Source organism: Drosophila elegans, unplaced genomic scaffold, assembly GCF_018152505.1.
Source record: "Drosophila elegans isolate 14027-0461.03 unplaced genomic scaffold, ASM1815250v1 contig_476, whole genome shotgun sequence".
Lineage (NCBI taxonomy): Eukaryota > Metazoa > Arthropoda > Insecta > Diptera > Drosophilidae > Drosophila > Drosophila elegans.
This window is the reverse complement of record NW_024545863.1, coordinates 5,626,915-5,643,459: the sequence shown is the minus strand read 5'-3', so window position 1 is coordinate 5,643,459 and position 16,545 is coordinate 5,626,915. Positions and strand designations below refer to the sequence as shown.

Genomic DNA, 16,545 nt, shown 5'->3' with positions numbered 1-16,545 from the left:
CGCAATTCTGTTCTTGTTTATCCGCGCTGTCAACGAATCTAACTACAATTTCCTGACTAGCCACAGATGTGGGTTGGTCTCACTTTGGTAACTCCGCTGACGTCAACTCGAGGTGAATAAACTGAAAACGAAAGTGAAGGCGTAACAATTGACCAGAATAAACAAGGGGAGTTAGACACAAACGTATTGTCGAACCATAGTTAGTCATATAGGTAGATCTGCCGGAATAGCAGCAGTAACAAGTGCTAATGAGCCAAACAAATGCGGGCTGGCCATATCGCTCATCCCGACCTGCTTCGCTGCACGTTCTTCGCTGTAGTTTGTTGTCTAAGTCATTTGTTTTGTATGCCCTCACTAAGATCGTCGTTTAGCTTGGTTCGTAAAATAAGAAAAAAAATTATTTACTAATTTATTTTTAAATATTAATATTATTAATTTATTTATAAACTTATCTTGCAAAGCCTCTGATCTGAAAACTTTTCTAAATAAATTTGTTAATCCAAGTCAAATATTAATTATGCTTTGATATACAGCTTTAAGAAAAGCTTGGTTTATTTCAAAAACATCAATTATTTAAAAACTTTTAAAGTTGCAATGTCATTTTGAAATTAGAGTACTCTTTAATCGCCTTTGCTCCGCCATTTTTGGTTGGTCTTGAAAATCGCCGGTTGATTGTAGTGTGCGATCGCTTCAGTGATTATTTTTATTGGGTTTTCCACGATCTTGATCGGCCGGCAACTAAAGGTAACCCTCAAAAAAAAAATGATAATTTAGTTTTGGGGCTGTGGCTTCAAAAATTAACGCGTTCTGGGGCCCAGTGAAGCATCGCCAGTTAAATTGTCTCTTGCTCGACTTGATTCCGAGGGGGATTCCGAGATTTCGTCACAAACTGGTTTCGCTTTCGCCGTGTTTGTTCTGCAATTTGCGTAGAATCACTTGGCAATGCGTACCGCGTACTTGAGGCTTCTTGGCCAGATTGAAGCGGAGGTATAAAAGCGACGGGCCCTTCACAATTGCAATTTAGTTTCGACCAAGAAGCGCTCGTTATCGCAATGGTTGTGGTTCGTGTGAGTTGTGTAAGTGCGGCTGCTATTTCCAAACCGAATCGGACGAACTTAAATGCTTTGGTCACCTTACAGATGCTGGCCCTTTTGCTGATCGCCGGTCAAGGTCAGACGGCGCCCGTCAAGGCCGAAGGTCGTACTTTCGGCCTCCTGGGTGGCGGATTTGGCGGCACTGTGGGCCTGAGTGCCGGGATCGGAGTGGGCGGTGGCCTCTATAGCGGATTTGGAGGAGGAGGCGGCGGCTATCCTGGTGGCTATGCCGGTGGCTATCCCGGCGGTTATGGCGGCTACTCCGGCTACGGAGGCGGTGGCTATGGAGGTGGCTACTATCCAGGCGGAGGCTACTCCGGCTTTGGACACCGGCCACACCATCATGGAGGATTCCATCCGGGCGGTGGATCCTACTACAACCAGGGCGGATCTTATGGCGGCCATTACAGCCAGTCGCAGTATTCGAATGGATATTACAACGGAGGTGGCTACGGAGGCGGTGGCTATGGCGGCGGCGGCGGCGGTTTCTTTGGCAAATAATGCTCCTAAATCTCGCCACCTGTCCATTAAAGTACTTGTGATTCGCACTTTGTAGATTGTAAAATACAAAAAACAACAGAAACCAGAAATAATAAGCCCAATTTAAGTCAATTGAAATCCGGTTTTTTGGTGGGAATATTGTCCTTGGCGCTGCTTTGTTGCTCTTCTCTCACTGATTTTTATGCTGCAGACGCGACGTGCATAAATTTAATGGCCATAGATCCGAGATTTATGCGCTGGCCTGACTAATCCATCGCCTGGAAATGGTTTGGGGAATTCCTTGCTTTAATCTTGCTGGGAGGTAATTCGGCTAGCATTGGAGGAGCAAACATGGGAAAACCAACGTTTTTTAATACGTCTTTACCTGTAGCCAATTTAGAAAAGAACAGATCTTAAAAAAAAAAATTTGAAAACTTACTTTGACCTACCTTATGGCAAAAATAGATTCACCTTTTCAATTTTGATTTATTTGTGTGAAACCAATTAAATTTCTAGTTAATACACTTCGAAAGTAAATACCAATTTTTGATTTGAATATCTCCCATTTATCTACAAAAACTGTTTTAAATAAATTGTATATAAAATCGTTCTTATTATATTTCTTAAATCTATGTACTTTTAAAATATATCGCTACATGAAAATTCGATTAGAGCCGACTACCCGTAGCTGCTTCGCTGATCCCTCGATCGCTGATCCCTTGACCGATAGGCTCCCGTTTGGTACACTGGCTGCACCTGTCCCGTCAATTGCTGAATAATTCCGTTCACGGTTGTCGCCACACCTCCAACTAATTGAGCAGGTGTCACAGGAGGCTAAAATAAAAAGGATAGGTGGTTAGGTAGTACAGAAAATCATCAAATATATTATTTTTTAATCATAAACAAGTGATATTCTTAGCAGATTTTCACCTAAAATAATACAAATTATTCGCAAAACTCAAAACTATTGTAATTTAAAAACCAATTACATATTTTTAACAAAGAAAACCAAACTTAAGATATTTTAATCCAAGTAAATAATCAATTCTTGTAATTTTTTTCAACTTACCGCTCCGGCAGAATCGTAGTAGACACGATTGGGGACCGGTCGTCGCACTGGAGGAGGTGCCGCATAGGCGGGATCCACCTCAGGATCGCTCTGCGGATCCCCAGCCGGACGAACTGGATCCCTTAGTGGATCTCTAAGGGGAACACCGGGCACTGTGGCAGAGTTCAGAATTCCCGGAGCAAAGAGCGACAACCAGGTGGCAAAAGGAGCATACGGACGCACTGGCACTGGAATGGGTTGAACTGGGGGAAGAGGATCTGACAGGAGACCTCCGCCAAGGCCACCGAGGCCACCTCCACCGTAACCACGACATCCGCCGGGATAGACTTTCACCACGTTCACGTCGAACAGAAAGCGTCCCTGCTCATCGGGATCCTTCTGACCAGCCTTGGCATCTCGTCCAAAAGGGCCACAGGGACCACCTCCATATCCACCATATCCGCCATATCCACCGTACCCTCCGTATCCACCATATCCGCCCAAGTATGGTCTCGCCAATCTCTTTAGCTTCTTTTTGAGCAGCAATGTGCGTTCGTCACCGGATTCGTCCAGCTCCTGATTGGAAGCCCCGGCAAACTTGGCATTCTCCTTGTCCGACTTGTTGGTAGTGGCACTTTCCTCCCTGGCTTTCCGGCTGCCTAGCGAGTTGTACAAACTGCCGGAGTTCGTGGCAGAGTAGGACCTTCGACGGGGATACTCGTAACTATAGCTGCGCGGATAGGCCAACGAATAGCCCAAGGCTCCCAGAAGGAGTAGAAGGAACAGTTGCATGTTGGAAACGCGATTCGATTGCCGAAAGACTTCTGCACGCTCGACGGGATGGGCACAAACTAATCCTCTAATGCGGAGTACGCCCCAACTTATCACCTTGCCCGTGTGCCAAAAAACAAAACCAACTCGCATTTGGCAAATTGGTTGCTATTCCCTTAGAAGGCAGGCAGACAGACAGACAGACAGACAGACATACCGGCGATTGCATAATGCCCTTTTTTATTGGCTCGAATTTTTCCAGGGCATTGTTTTGATATGGTAATTCAGGCCGCCCACCCAAACCACCGGCACCGGCATCGGCATCGTCAACCTCATCATCATCAGTATAATCGCCCACATGGCACAACAATAGCGAAGGAAAAAAAACATGTTACACTCGGCGACTCATGTGCATTGACCTGAACCAACGATGGAAACTCTCACCCATTGCTGTTTTTGCCAAAAACACATTTCTGCCAAAAATGTAACCCGAAAGTGGGTCAATGTCGAGTCTACCGACTGCACCGATTGCCGCTAATATGGGAGCCGAGCTAATTAGTTGCCAGGGGTTGCACGGATGCTTTTCACATTAATCAATTCGTTCCTACAACTCGAGGCAGTTTGTTTATAACATATAACCTAACATAACACCTAGTTTAAATACAAAAATGTTTTTAAAATTTCAAAAAAGTATTACTGGAATAAACTATGAATCATTTTCTAACCAATAAACTAATTTGGATGAGTGACTATAAAGGCATTGACATCTTATTTTTAAAAATATGCCATATTAGTCAATATCGTGATAGACACAATAATTGAGCCTAAAAAGGTATAAAAACTTCGAGTTCCAAATTCTTAGAAATATGTATATTACATTTAAAAATTATCGTTGAATGAGTCTACCAAAAAACTACCAGATTAGTGATCGAATTCGGGTCATGTATAACGAAATCGAATGTTAATTGCAAAAATAGTTTGTGAAACTTACATTATTTTTGTAGTATAGGTACATATAAAATGTCTATTTAAGAACAAAAATCGTTTGTTAGGCGTCTACGCCCACGGTTATAAGTATACATTCAACTTAGAACTAGAAAAACAAAACTGTACATTTTTGGGGAGACCAAGCAGCCTCTGTTTGGGCTTTGGAAGTGGATCTACCATGAGCTGCTATCAGTACAAAAAGTAGGCTGAGCTAGGAAGTCTGTGCGTTGTATTCGAGGCGAGTTAGTGTACCTGGTTAGACGGCCATTTTGGGCTTGTTGGCCTCGGCCCGTTTGCGCATTGCTCTCAACCGCTGGGTGCAGTAGACCCTCAGGAAGATGGCCACGAAGACGATGAGAACTCCGAAGATGCCCAGCACCGAAATGCTGTGCTGATAGATGAAGCAAGAGAGCATGATGGCCACGGCCTGCCGAGAATAGAACAGTTGAGTAAATAAGCCCCATTCCACTTGCAAACAGATTGGACTCACCTGTCGCAGCGTCATTATTATAGTAAACACAACTGGGCCGAAGACATCAATTGTGTGATAGATAAACAATTGGCCGACCGCTGAGCAAATGGAAAGCACCACCATATCAAACACGAACTTTGGATGCTAGAAATGAAGAAATAGAATGTGAGGTAGGACCGTTCTGGTGAATTTTATATATTAAGTAATTTATGTGTTAAACAAAAAGGTTGTATTCAGCTTGGGTAAACTTTAGTTTGAAATAGTGTGCATTTTGGGTTACCCAAACAATACTGAATATATTCATTAAATATTTATCTTTGTTAACTAACTTGTTATGAAGTCATGTTGTTGTCTTTCACCGTATCTTCTTTAAACACCCACCTCTGTGGCAAATGCCAACGAGTCCATGAATCCGCCCTGCATCGACAGTGAGGCTCCAGTGAAGATGGATGAGAACAGATTCACGCCGCACATCATTTGCAGCGACGTCATGCCGTAGCTCTTGAAGAGCGATCCCTGCCAGTTAGCGGTGAAGCTGTCGAAGATCATGTACATTGAGAGAAGGAAGATGCCCGTGAGCGTGGTCACACCGCTGGCTTTGCTGCTGTCCGAGGAGCCGCTCATGAAGAAGATCATGCCCAGTGAGATGAGCAGGGCTGTGACGTACTCGTAGCTCTCGTACTTGGCCTTGGACATCAGTTTGCCCATCAGCATTACGGGTATAATCTTGCAGGACTTAGCCAGCACCTGAGTGGGAAAGTTGACGAACTTTAGGGCCTCGTACTGGAACCAAGCGCTCATTATGTTCGAGAAGGAGGCATAGGAGTACTTGTACAGCGGAGCCCGGTGTCGCACTGGTGAGGGCTGCCATTGCAGGTAGGCCAGAGCCACTAAAAAGGCCAACAATCGGTTGGAGAACACCAGGAACTGTGAGTCCTTGAACTTGGCGCTCTCGCCCGCGAAATTGAGATAGTGCTGAGTCATTATTTTCTCCTGCAGCACGCCCCAAGTGAGATAGGAGACCATCAATCCGCCAAAGCACCATAAAAGCTGCACTGCCTCCTGGGAACTTGTGCGTTTGGGGGCCACTGAAGCCGCCGGACGATCCTTATCCGTGGAGCTGCTTCCGGCATCCAGTTGATCGTGCCCAGAGTTTCCCGTGATGCACATATTGATGGCTCTATGCAGGATGGTCTGATTGCCCCTCTCCAAGTAATTTATGCGTCCCACATATTTGTAGATCAAGTAGCCCGGCACAAAGACGCAGCTGTAGCCAAAGCAATTGACCAGGAGCTTCAGCAGCCAGGCGTAGTCCGAGCTCTGGGCCTCCACCAGCTGGGAAAGGGTCACATCCTGGTTGTAGTAGCCTCCAAGCGAGGCTCGCAGCAGATCCGAGAAGAAGTGTATGACCAGCAAGCTGACCACGATAAAGGAGCTGTTTGCGAGATTGAAGACAGGTTTAGTTTAGTTAAATCAGTTGTATTATATATGTACTTACCATATAACCAGCTCTGGAACTCGACCCATCTTGTAGGCATACATGTGGCTTGTTTCGTTGACTTTACCGAATTGAATTCCCAGAGGTGCTGACTCGACCGATTTGCCGATTCTTATTGAACCCGCGGGCGGTTCTCTATTTTCGCCGGCCAGCCAACCAGTCAAGTGTCAAGAGTTCAACAACCGGCGCGCCGCTTCCAAACTAGTTTTTGCATAATAAGCGCACAATTATCATATCTCTCGGGTTTGTTTACACTCCGCTGCCAGATGTGCGTGCGGTTCGTTTGGCGGCGGGAGACACTCTGGACTTCTGTCGGAGTGGGATTCCGGGGGATTCGGGCAGCCGGCGCTCAGGCCAGCTGCTCAAACACGCCGGATCGCTCCATTGTTCACACGTCCAGAAAAACAATAAATAATTGTCGAAATTAAATTTTCTAGAGGTGGACCCTATCGACGGTGATGGGACACAACCGATTGTCATGGTTATCGATGTTTTCTGGCGCTAGTGCATTTTGTTTTTTGAAAAGAATGAAACCGTTAACTTACAAAACTAAAGTGTCTTTTAAAAATAACATCTATTATTCTTATTTTAGGAAACTGAGAAACCTTAGTAGATTAAAAGAATGTTCTTATTTTAGTGAACATTATTCTTATTCTTATTCTTTTTTAAAAAAATAAACTTAGTTTAAAAAAAGTGTCCCTCTTTTTATACTTTTAATATAAATACATTTATCAGAATTAAGAAAAACTTTTACTATGTAAAACCAAAGACAGCTGCTTAAAGTAACAATCGAATTTCCAAGCTTAAAAATTCAAGATCTCTTCCAAAGATTTTTTCTTTTTCAATAATTCCCTGGAGTTTTCAATCAATCAATGTAAGCTCTCATCTTTATTTCTAAAAATAAAGGTTATTTTGTTTATTCCTATATAAAAATTGAACTTGTTTTCACTATGTAACAGTGGCTTTAAATGCTAATGCCAAATGCTAACTCAAATTTTTAACACTTCTAAAATTACAGTCAAACGAAAGGAAATTCCGCTTGAAGTCTAATACCAGGCGCACAGCAATGAGAAAAAGAGATTGGAATGTGTGATTCAGAGGACACCCCCAGAAAAGGAATTGAAAGCGAAAGGACTCGGAAATCTATATGTGTGTGTATGTGCGAGGGGAGTGTCGCTTGACATTGCCACACTTTTTATTAGGGGTGGGTTTCGATGGCAGTGGCGTGTCCTCGGTCTTGCAACCACAAGTTCTGCCGTTTTGGTCTTTTTATGGCAAGTACCAAGCCTTTAAAACATTTGCAATGCTCTTATAATACATTTTATAATAATAAATGATAAGTATATAAATATTTTAGTGAAACTAAGCTTAGAAATGACTCTTACAAGAAAATGTTCCAGAAAGTTTAAGTTAAGTTTAAATGTTAAAAAAAAAGTTTTTGAAGGTGGTGAGGGTTGGTTATATCGTTCCAACTTTCATCACACTTGCACTGGATATACCACAGTCGTCAATATTCTGCTAATGGCTATTGTTTATTGTATATACCCATTAAAATAAATCCAAAACACTGCCAGCACTGACAACCACTGCAGCAGGGACTCCGCGGCAGGGACTACGCCCCTGCCCGCCCAAGTGGGTGGGTCACAGGCACGGGCAACCTCCGCGTACTGCGGAGCGTTTCAATTAGCGAGTGCGGGCATTGGGTGGCGCCCAAAACGAGCGTCGCACCGCCGGACTGGTTCTTTGTGATTTTTGCCAAGAACCCGGCCAAGAACCTCTGTAGCAGCAGCAGCGGCAGCAGCGGCAGCACATTCAAATAGACAGACACGTGTCCATCAGCGGTTTAACCCTTCTTAAGGTAACGCCCAAGGATTACCAGGCGACCAGGAATCCGGGTGGGTGTCCCATCGAATCCGAGGCAGTGCGCATGTCGCCCACTAGGGCGTGATCTACGGGGCGGAGTATAGCTGCCCGCCCACCGACTGGGCCGGGTTATTCACGTCCGTTACCCACTGTCGAGGCCATTACATAACGCTAACATGTGAGAGCAGTGCCGTCGACGGGCCAAACCGGTTAACAGTTACGTCGTAACTAGGAGCAACCTTAGTGCACCAGGCGAACAGAATCGCCAGGCGGAGCGTCCATTACTACGTCTTTACATTGTCGTACCCACCCCGGGTGGTTGTAGCTACAGTAACGGTCATAAATAAAGATTGAAGATTAATTTGCATATTTTCAATATAGTCCTGGCTTTATACATTTATGCAAATATAAGCGCATCCCTCTCAATTTTCAAAGATTTCAGGGGAAAACAATAAATCATAGCATACTTTTGGACACCTTGGTGATAGTTTTCGATATCCTAAGTTTACAAGCTTAAATAAAGTAAGTAAGTTTACTTCGAAAACCGCAAAAATAATAAAATATTTAATATATCGTTTATTTCATTAAAATTATAAATACTCATTTGATGTTAAGTTATGTGCTTTACCCTTAATTAACTAATGTGTTAAGCATAAAAAATAGAAAAAATTACATATGAAACTAATAAAATAAACCGAATAAAAAATCGGAGTATAATTGCTAATTTAATTACTCTAAGCGGATATAAATTCTATGCTCACTTTTTACACCTCTTTGTATTTCTCATTTTGGCCACAACTGTATATGGTTTGGTGGTGATTTAGGGGTTGCTTTTGCAGCATCATTAAGTGCGCTACTCGTGCTCAAGGTCGCGACTCGCACACACCCGCCTAAAGAGAAAGAAGAAGAGAGCCGTGTCCTGTGTCTTTGGCTCCATCCTTGTGTGCGTGGCAGCATCTCGCACACTCGCCCGCTTTCCGCATGTGTATTCCGGCGACACGTGTATTCGTCCGTCACATACTCGTACACATTCTTTCGTGGTAGATTTCATACCAGGCGAGCATAATCCGAAGAAGGCGGAGCAACATGTCAGCATAACTCGACATTCCGAACGCACAGCTGCCCATGTGTGCGTCTATTGGAATCAGTGTGCGTGCGACGAACGCACACACATGCGGGCAAACATGCATAAACATATTCAAGGGGGTTGAGTTTTTGCGTATACGCAATAACTGGAAAAGCTCGAAAAGCTCAGCGAGGCTTACAAATTGGTTTGAGGCACTGATAATGGTTAGAAGAAAAAAATATATACGAAAACAATTAAATGAAATATAATGTACAAAAACAATACATCTTTAAATAATGGTAATTTTCAGTAATTCAGAAGATAGATTTTATTTGTCTAGATGGGAAACATTTCTCAAATTTTAAAAAGTAACTTAAAATACTTAAAATACAAAAAACAAGAAAGAAAGCAAACTTCGGCAAGCCGAAGTTCATATACCCTTGCAGCTATCGCAAGAATTAAATATTTTTGAAAACATTAAAATTATGATTTACTTGCGTATATGTTTAAAAACATTGAAGCTATGACGATTTGCAGCTTAATTATTTGATTGTTCTTTTATATATTTTTATTATTTGTATGGGAGCTATATGATATAGTCGTCCGATTTTGATGAAATTTTAACCATAATTCTGAAATATTTAACCATTGCTATATGTCGAAGAACTAAACAAAAAATTAAAAAACAGCAAAGTTATAATTTTTTTTCTTTTATTTTCCGGTTGTTCCTATGGGAGCTATATGCTATAGTCGTCCGATTTTGATGAAATTTTAACCATAATTCTGAAATATTTAACCATTGCTATATGTCGAAGGACAAAACAAAAAATTAAAAAACAGCAAAGTTATAATTTTTTTCAATTGTTTTTCCGATTGTTCCTATGGGAGCTATATGCTATAGTCGTCCAATTTTGATGAAATTTAAACCATAATTCTGAATTATTTAACCATTGCTATATGTCGAAGAACTAAACAAAAAATTAAAAAACAGCAAAGTTATAATTTTTTTTCAATTATTTTTCCGATTGTTCCTATGGGAGCTATATGCTATAGTCGTCCGATTTTGATGTAATTTAAACCATAATTCTGAATTATTTAACCATTGCTATATGTCGAAGAACTAAACAAAAAATTAAAAAACAGCAAAGTTATAATTTTTTTTCAATTATTTTTCCGATTGTTCCTATGGGAGCTATATGCTATAGTCGTCCGATCCGGCTCTTTCCGACTTATATACTACCTGCAATAGAAAGACAACTTTTGGGAAAGTTTCATGCAGATAGCTTTAAAACTGAGAGACTAGTTTGCATATAAACGGACGGACAGACGGACAGACGGACAGACTGACAGACGGACGGACAGACGGACAGACGGACGGACAGACGGACATGGCTAGATCGACTCTACTAGTGATGCTGATCAATAATATATATACTTTATAGGGTCGGAGATGTCTCCTTCACTGCGTTGCAAACTTCTGACTGAAATTATAATACCCTCTGCAAGGGTATAAATATGTATTACAAAGCTACTTTAGCAATCAACATAAGGTAAAGAATTTTTTATAGTTTCAGTCTAGATGTTTTATAAATATCCTCTTTTTATTATTTTTTGTTTGCTTAATTCAGTGAGTATACTTAATCTACCAATTTTCAATTCTATATATCTCAATTCAATTTAGTGAAACTACATAGTTGGTTCGTTTAGAACCAATAACGTTTGATAATTTCGCTTGCTTTTCCTATCGAACTCAATAATATTAGCCAATAATTTGGGCCATTTGCTAAATTGTTTGCGCGATAAGCGTAGCAACGGCGACTTTTCAATGCCAACAACAAGGACAATGGTGCGCCGGCCGACACTTTAAACAAAGGCAACGGACGAAGACGAAGGGCGAAATCGAGGGGCCAAGGCGATCCCTGGACAATGACTGTGACAATAATGACGAGGACGATAGCACTTGTCATTGTGTGTGCCGCTCGAAATTGCCTTTGAACATACACACACACACGTCTGGATGTATCTGCCGCTGAAAATCGGACAAAGCAGGGGCAGAACAACTTCATAGGTAGCTCGGCAAAGTTGTCATTGCGTGTTGTCAGCAAACTGGCGACAAAGCTTATCTCAGATGGACACACACAAAGCCGCACAGCCGGAGTCAGATGCTTAGATACTCGTACTCGTACTCGCACTCGTACAATGGGGTACAAAAAGGGGTCGGGAAGATGAGATCTCGCAGGGCACTCGAACAGCTGTCCCCCTCAATAGCCATGGTTAAGTACAACTTTCGCAATGCTGCAACCCGGTAATTAAACTAGTCAAGTGGCGCTCAAGTCTCATCTTCAACTGCAGGTCATAAATTTGATTGTCGTTTCCCGGCCGGCTCCCTCTATCACGGCATATTCTCGAGGCCCAACCCATCAGCCGGTCGACTTTGTCGCTTATCTAAAGTCAAAACAATTTTCATATATTTTCCCCCGTAACGGGAGGTTTTTTTCATTGCCGAAGGACATGCCATTTCGCAATTAGCATTGGCGTACACAACTAATTTGCGCTGCGGGATAAGTCCGCCTCCATTTCGGATGTCCTGCCTGCACCCACATGTTAATTAACAGCGCCGACCATCATTTGTGCTTAAGTTGAATTTTATTTTGTGAACAATTATGCTAATTTGTTAAATAAAATAGGCACGCACTGCGATGCGATGCGATGCGATGTAATAGTAGTAATGCCCGCAAAATGGTCGCCGTTCAAGTTAAGTTTTATGGGGACTTTTTTTATTTTACTGCCGACTCCCTCGCACTCAGACAGTCGTTCCAATTAAGTTTGCGTTTGCCATTTAATTACTCTAATATGCCAGTCAGCCAGTCAGCCAACCAAGTGAATCAACCACCTCCTGGTATTTGTGCGCGTGCCGAGCATGAAAATTAGCTTGTACATTTCCCCGGCTTTCCCCCCGCATTTCCCCGCTTTTCCCTGCTTTTCCGACTGAAAGGCCACGCCAACTCCGGACAGGCCACACCTCGAAATTGATGGCGCCATTTGTTTAGAACAGCCATTGCCGGCGAGTTATCAAAGCTCTTTGACACCCACATCCATTTGTCAAGCCGTCGCCCCAATCTGAATCTGTGCCACAGCACAGAAATGTAATGAAAAATAAAGTCCAAGCGTTCGAACAACAAGAACACATTGGCACATTTAATTAGTTTTAACCTTACACATTTGTATGCAAACCAAGGGGCAAAACTCGAGATGAGAAACTTTTTGTTGGATTACTTGAGATGCTGTCCTACTGCCAGTCATAAATAAGGCACTAAGACAAAAATTATGCTTGACTTAAGGGAATTTTATTTTAGAAAAAGCCTTTAACTAAAAATTAATTCTAAATGAGTTCATTTAATTTTTGCCATCATTTTAAAAATATCCATAAAACAATTCTGCAGTCTGGAAGAAAAAAAACTTCAGACAATAAATTATGTGATGGCAGCTAAATTAATATAAAAAAGCTATATAAATTATTTGTTTTTGTAAGTGAAATTTGAAAATAATTAATGCAAATAAATGAATATGCTTTTAAATTTATTAGGCTTAATATACGTTTGATTTTAGAAAACCATCTTTTTTTGCTTAGACTTATACCACTTATTTTAAAATTAAACATATTTATATAGAATTTTTTTGAAAAACTGATTCAAAATGTGTTGCCCCATGTTTCTTCTTCTTTTTTCTTTGAGTGGGATTATGATAATTTGTTTGGCAACGAAAGGAGCCAATCAGAGTTTTTATCAACTGGAATCTTCAGAAATTGACTGACAAACCAAGAGAAATGGAAAAGTGTCCATGTCCTCGACCCGTCCTGAAATCAAAAGCGGCGCAGAAAAAAGACAAAAAAGTTTAAATGAAAAGGAACACACTGCGGTCAGGACGATGCTGACAGGGAAATGTGAAAAGTAGCAAACAGCATCAAAAGTTTTCCGGCTCTTACTTTATAGCCCGCTCCAATTTAGCCCGGCGTCTTTCATCTTTTCAGCGAGGGGAGGAGATGAGGGTCGTCGACCAATTTTTGATTGCAACATTTCGCACCAAAGGCAAAATATGAGCCACTGCACACAAACGAGACATGTTAAAGCTAATTTTAATATTTTCCGTGACATGGCGTTCACTTTGAGTGTGCCACCGCCTTTGTTGTTGTTTGTCCAATTTAAACCCCCACCCATTCATACACATATCTATATATCTATGTAGATGGATAGCTAAATACCCCAGTCCCGTAAGTGCACTGGATCCCGTCCATGTTCTACGTCATTCCCTCCAGGCGACAAGTAATTTTACTTGGCAAAATAAATTGCACAAAGTCATTTTTTTGCGATTTGTCATGCTATCTCTTTTGCTGTCTGCTCCAGCTTTGTGGCAATCATGTGTGTTTTTGGGTGGGTGTGTTTATGGGGATTCTCTTTTAACTGATTGGTCAGCATTTAATTTTTATTTCCTAGGATCTATTTTGTTTGAGAAATATTTATACACATGAACGATAAAAGTTACTTAGTGTGTATTATAACTATTCATTTTGAAAACTTAAAATTAATTTTGAATGCTAACAATATTAGAGAGATTTTTATAATTGATAATTATATTAATATGATTTGTTTCAAATCAAGAAACAATTTTTTTATAAATTACTTTAATATTTTGTGCAGTTTATTTCCAAAGGTTTTCTTTGCTTAACATGCTCTTAATATGCCAATTTTGAAATCCTCTGTGATTTGATAAAGTTTTAATGGATTGCAAACGTTCCTAAAGGTTGAAATGAATGTAGTTACTTCATTCTAAAAACAACTTGACAAATATTTTTAATACTTAAAATTAATACCAAAAAGGAGAAAACACGTTCTTACATTTACTACTAGGACAAGGATTTGATATCTTTGACATCAGATGTAAATTATCATTTGCTTTCACTCCAAGATGAGGTAAGAGAAACATAATTTTAATTTTTTTTAGGAAAGTGCTTCTTTGCATTTCAAATGAGGTGATGGTATGATTCTCGAGAAAGCCCTGAGCTTATTTTCCAAGCCATCAACTGGTCTCCAAGCTGCGTGCAGCGACTGACAAAACAAATAAACTTGCTGCCGCTTCGGATGCGCTCCACCGCCCGGTGGGCGTGGCATGGGCGGTACAGCGGAGTTGTCACACACATTTGGTATGCATAAGCAGTAGTCGCCGCATACCTAGCCGCACATTATCAGGCGAGGAGAAGACATTTTTCCATATTTTACACAACAAAAGCAATGCCAGACGCAACTTTTACCTCAACTTGCTGTGACATTTTCCTTCTTTCTCTCTCCCCCTTTGGGTACATACCTCTCTGTCCTCCAACAACCGACCGCAATTTCAAATTTAATTCGCCATTTTCAGCAGTCAGCCAAGGGAACCACCCCCAGCTTGCCAAAACTCCCAAAACCCACCCAACCACCCACCTAACCCGCCATCCACCCACTCAACGCCATCTTGTGGTTTTTTTTTGCCGCATTTGTAGCCGGTTTCCTTCGGCTTTTTGCTACGTATACGGAAAATGTGGAATTCCTGAAGACATTTTACTTCGCAATTTCCTTACGAGTCGTTAAACATTTCCAGGCCCTGCCAGAGCGACTGCACAACAACGGGCAAAGTTAACAAAACTAATTTAAAAATTCAAATTTGCTTTCCGCTTTTTATATGCATCACAAACTGTGCATTTATATGGCTAAGTAAGTGAACGGTGCGGTGTGTTTTGTTGTGTTGTGTTGTGTACAGCAGCTACGAGTATATTTTTGTATATCCAGGATGTGAGTGGTGGTGTCTGGCTTTTTGTGGCCTGGTAATTTGTATTCCTGCAGCTTTGTTGTTGATCTTCTTGTTACATTTGAGTTTTTCTCTTCTTTTCGGCTTGGCTCGATATTTGAGGATTTTTTCAGTGTCTGTGCAAATTCGTTATAATTTATTTGCATGCCAGCCGAAGGATGTCGTCTGATTGCAAATACACTTCGAATTGTGATTTCCCCGTTGCTAATGGAAAACTCCGGTGCTCCGAAAACTTAATTACGCCTGAAATGTATGCAAACATTTGGCAAACTGACTCGTTTCTAAACAACAACTTCACTAAAACATGTGATCCTCATTGGAATAATGCAAATTTGAGCTCATTAATATCAATCAAATGATTGATGGCACTTAGAGCCACCGTCACCACCGAAAGTGCCGCACCCTTCGCACCATCGCCATCCCCTCAGGGCTGTTAATAAATCCTTTTGACAATTGTTACATTAATGTCAATAAGCTGCACGCATTTACATTTGCGACCCCTTTCCTTGCTGTCACAATATTTGTTCGACTCGTGCCACGATGAGTCTGATAAGGATGCTCGAATCCTGCAGTTATCTCCGGGCAATCTGTCAAAGTTTTAGCTACATTCGGGCTGTCTCATCAATCAATTTCGTTTAGCCAATTGTCACTCAACCATTTTATTTGGCTTATCAAGTTTAGTGCGGCTAATTTCCGGCAGAGAACGACGGGCCAACTCTTTTTGCAATCGGCTGTGCAAATCACACTACAAATACTACTAATAATATATATTAGACAGGCTCGATACAGTTGTAAATGTAATTCGAACATTATGTCGACACTATTGGGCGGCATAATTGGGCCCGCGGCAAATTTGCAACAAATTAAAGGCCAATTAAGCCTTCAGGCTGGCTAACAAGCTGTCGACCGCAAATGCACACACACACGCAATTGCAATTATCAAATTACTGCGGGGCGGGGCGGGGTGGGGCGGTCGCTCAATTGGAGAAACAAACAATAAATTGGACGTGGAAATGCAAAACACTGAGACACTCGCACTATAATTAAGTTGTTGAACCGACCCGAGTTGACCTCAGTTAAACCTGAGATGCGATTGCGATGCACGGACAACTGACAGGCGCATAGGCCTCGAATTAATTAATATGTTTGCATTGCAAGAGCTAGATAGATGCCAGCCAATTATTATGGCCTGGCACGGGTGTGTCTCCATTTCAACTGTCCAATTTTTAAGTCCTCGAAATGCACTTAATTTTCCACTGATATGCGTCCTCCGACCCCAGGATCTATGTAATGTCCGTTGTGGCCTATTAAACACACCCCTGTTCTAGCCAACTTTACCTGAAACTGCACGCGCCACTGAAAATTTCGAAAAAATTTTCAACATACCTCTGCGGTTTTCCGGACGTTTTTATAGTCTTCTCAAAT

At 41.5% G+C, this 16,545-nt stretch overlaps 3 protein-coding genes across 4 annotated transcripts; 1 reads left to right on the top strand and 2 right to left on the bottom strand.

Moving 5' to 3' along the window:
* Positions 1-984: 984 nt before the first annotated feature.
* Positions 985-1,684, top strand: LOC108140458 (pupal cuticle protein Edg-91). Its single transcript, XM_017263190.2, has 2 exons — positions 985-1,076; positions 1,140-1,684. Exons 1-2 carry the CDS (start codon positions 1,053-1,055, stop codon positions 1,593-1,595), a joined length of 480 nt encoding a protein of 159 aa, XP_017118679.1. The 5' UTR covers positions 985-1,052; the 3' UTR covers positions 1,596-1,684.
* Positions 1,685-2,152: 468 nt separating this feature from the next.
* On the bottom strand, positions 2,153-4,144 carry LOC108140718. Its single transcript, XM_017263680.2, has 2 exons — positions 2,644-4,144; positions 2,153-2,408 (listed from the first exon to the last, which is right to left on the bottom strand). The coding sequence occupies exons 1-2, from the start codon at positions 3,544-3,546 to the stop codon at positions 2,253-2,255; spliced, it is 1,059 nt and encodes a 352-aa protein (XP_017119169.1). The 5' UTR covers positions 3,547-4,144; the 3' UTR covers positions 2,153-2,252.
* LOC108140717 (adenosine 3'-phospho 5'-phosphosulfate transporter 1) lies at positions 2,344-6,812 on the bottom strand. 2 transcript variants are annotated; one of them, XM_017263679.2, is made up of 5 exons: positions 6,351-6,812; positions 5,234-6,287; positions 4,871-4,996; positions 4,633-4,807; positions 2,344-2,408 (listed from the first exon to the last, which is right to left on the bottom strand). In XM_017263679.2, exons 1-4 carry the CDS (start codon positions 6,392-6,394, stop codon positions 4,637-4,639), a joined length of 1,395 nt encoding a protein of 464 aa, XP_017119168.1. In that variant the 5' UTR covers positions 6,395-6,812; the 3' UTR covers positions 2,344-2,408; positions 4,633-4,636. The 2 variants fall into 2 exon arrangements, with proteins under 2 accessions (XP_017119168.1, XP_017119167.1); XM_017263678.2 differs by lacking the exon at positions 2,344-2,408 and having other exon boundaries at positions 4,389-4,807.
* Positions 6,813-16,545: the final 9,733 nt, after the last annotated feature.

Bases quoted from the DNA above. Each gene is read 5' to 3' on its own strand.
- LOC108140458 (XM_017263190.2), top strand. From the start codon at position 1,053: ATGGTTGTGGTTCGTGTGAGTTGT. The intron at 1,077-1,139 runs GTAAGTGCGGCT...GTCACCTTACAG, and splicing joins TTGTGGTTCGTGTGAGTTGT to ATGCTGGCCCTTTTGCTGAT.
- LOC108140718 (XM_017263680.2), bottom strand. From the start codon at position 3,546: ATGCGAGTTGGTTTTGTTTTTTGGCACACGGGCAAGGTGATAAGTTGG. The intron at 2,409-2,643 runs GTAAGTTGAAAA...TTTTTATTTTAG, and splicing joins ACTACGATTCTGCCGGAGCG to CCTCCTGTGACACCTGCTCA.
- LOC108140717 (XM_017263679.2), bottom strand. From the start codon at position 6,394: ATGTATGCCTACAAGATGGGTCGAGTTCCAGAGCTGGTTATATG. The intron at 4,997-5,233 runs GTGGGTGTTTAA...CTTCATTTCTAG, and splicing joins CGTTGGCATTTGCCACAGAG to CATCCAAAGTTCGTGTTTGA. The intron at 4,808-4,870 runs GTGAGTCCAATC...TATTCTCGGCAG, and splicing joins TAATAATGACGCTGCGACAG to GCCGTGGCCATCATGCTCTC.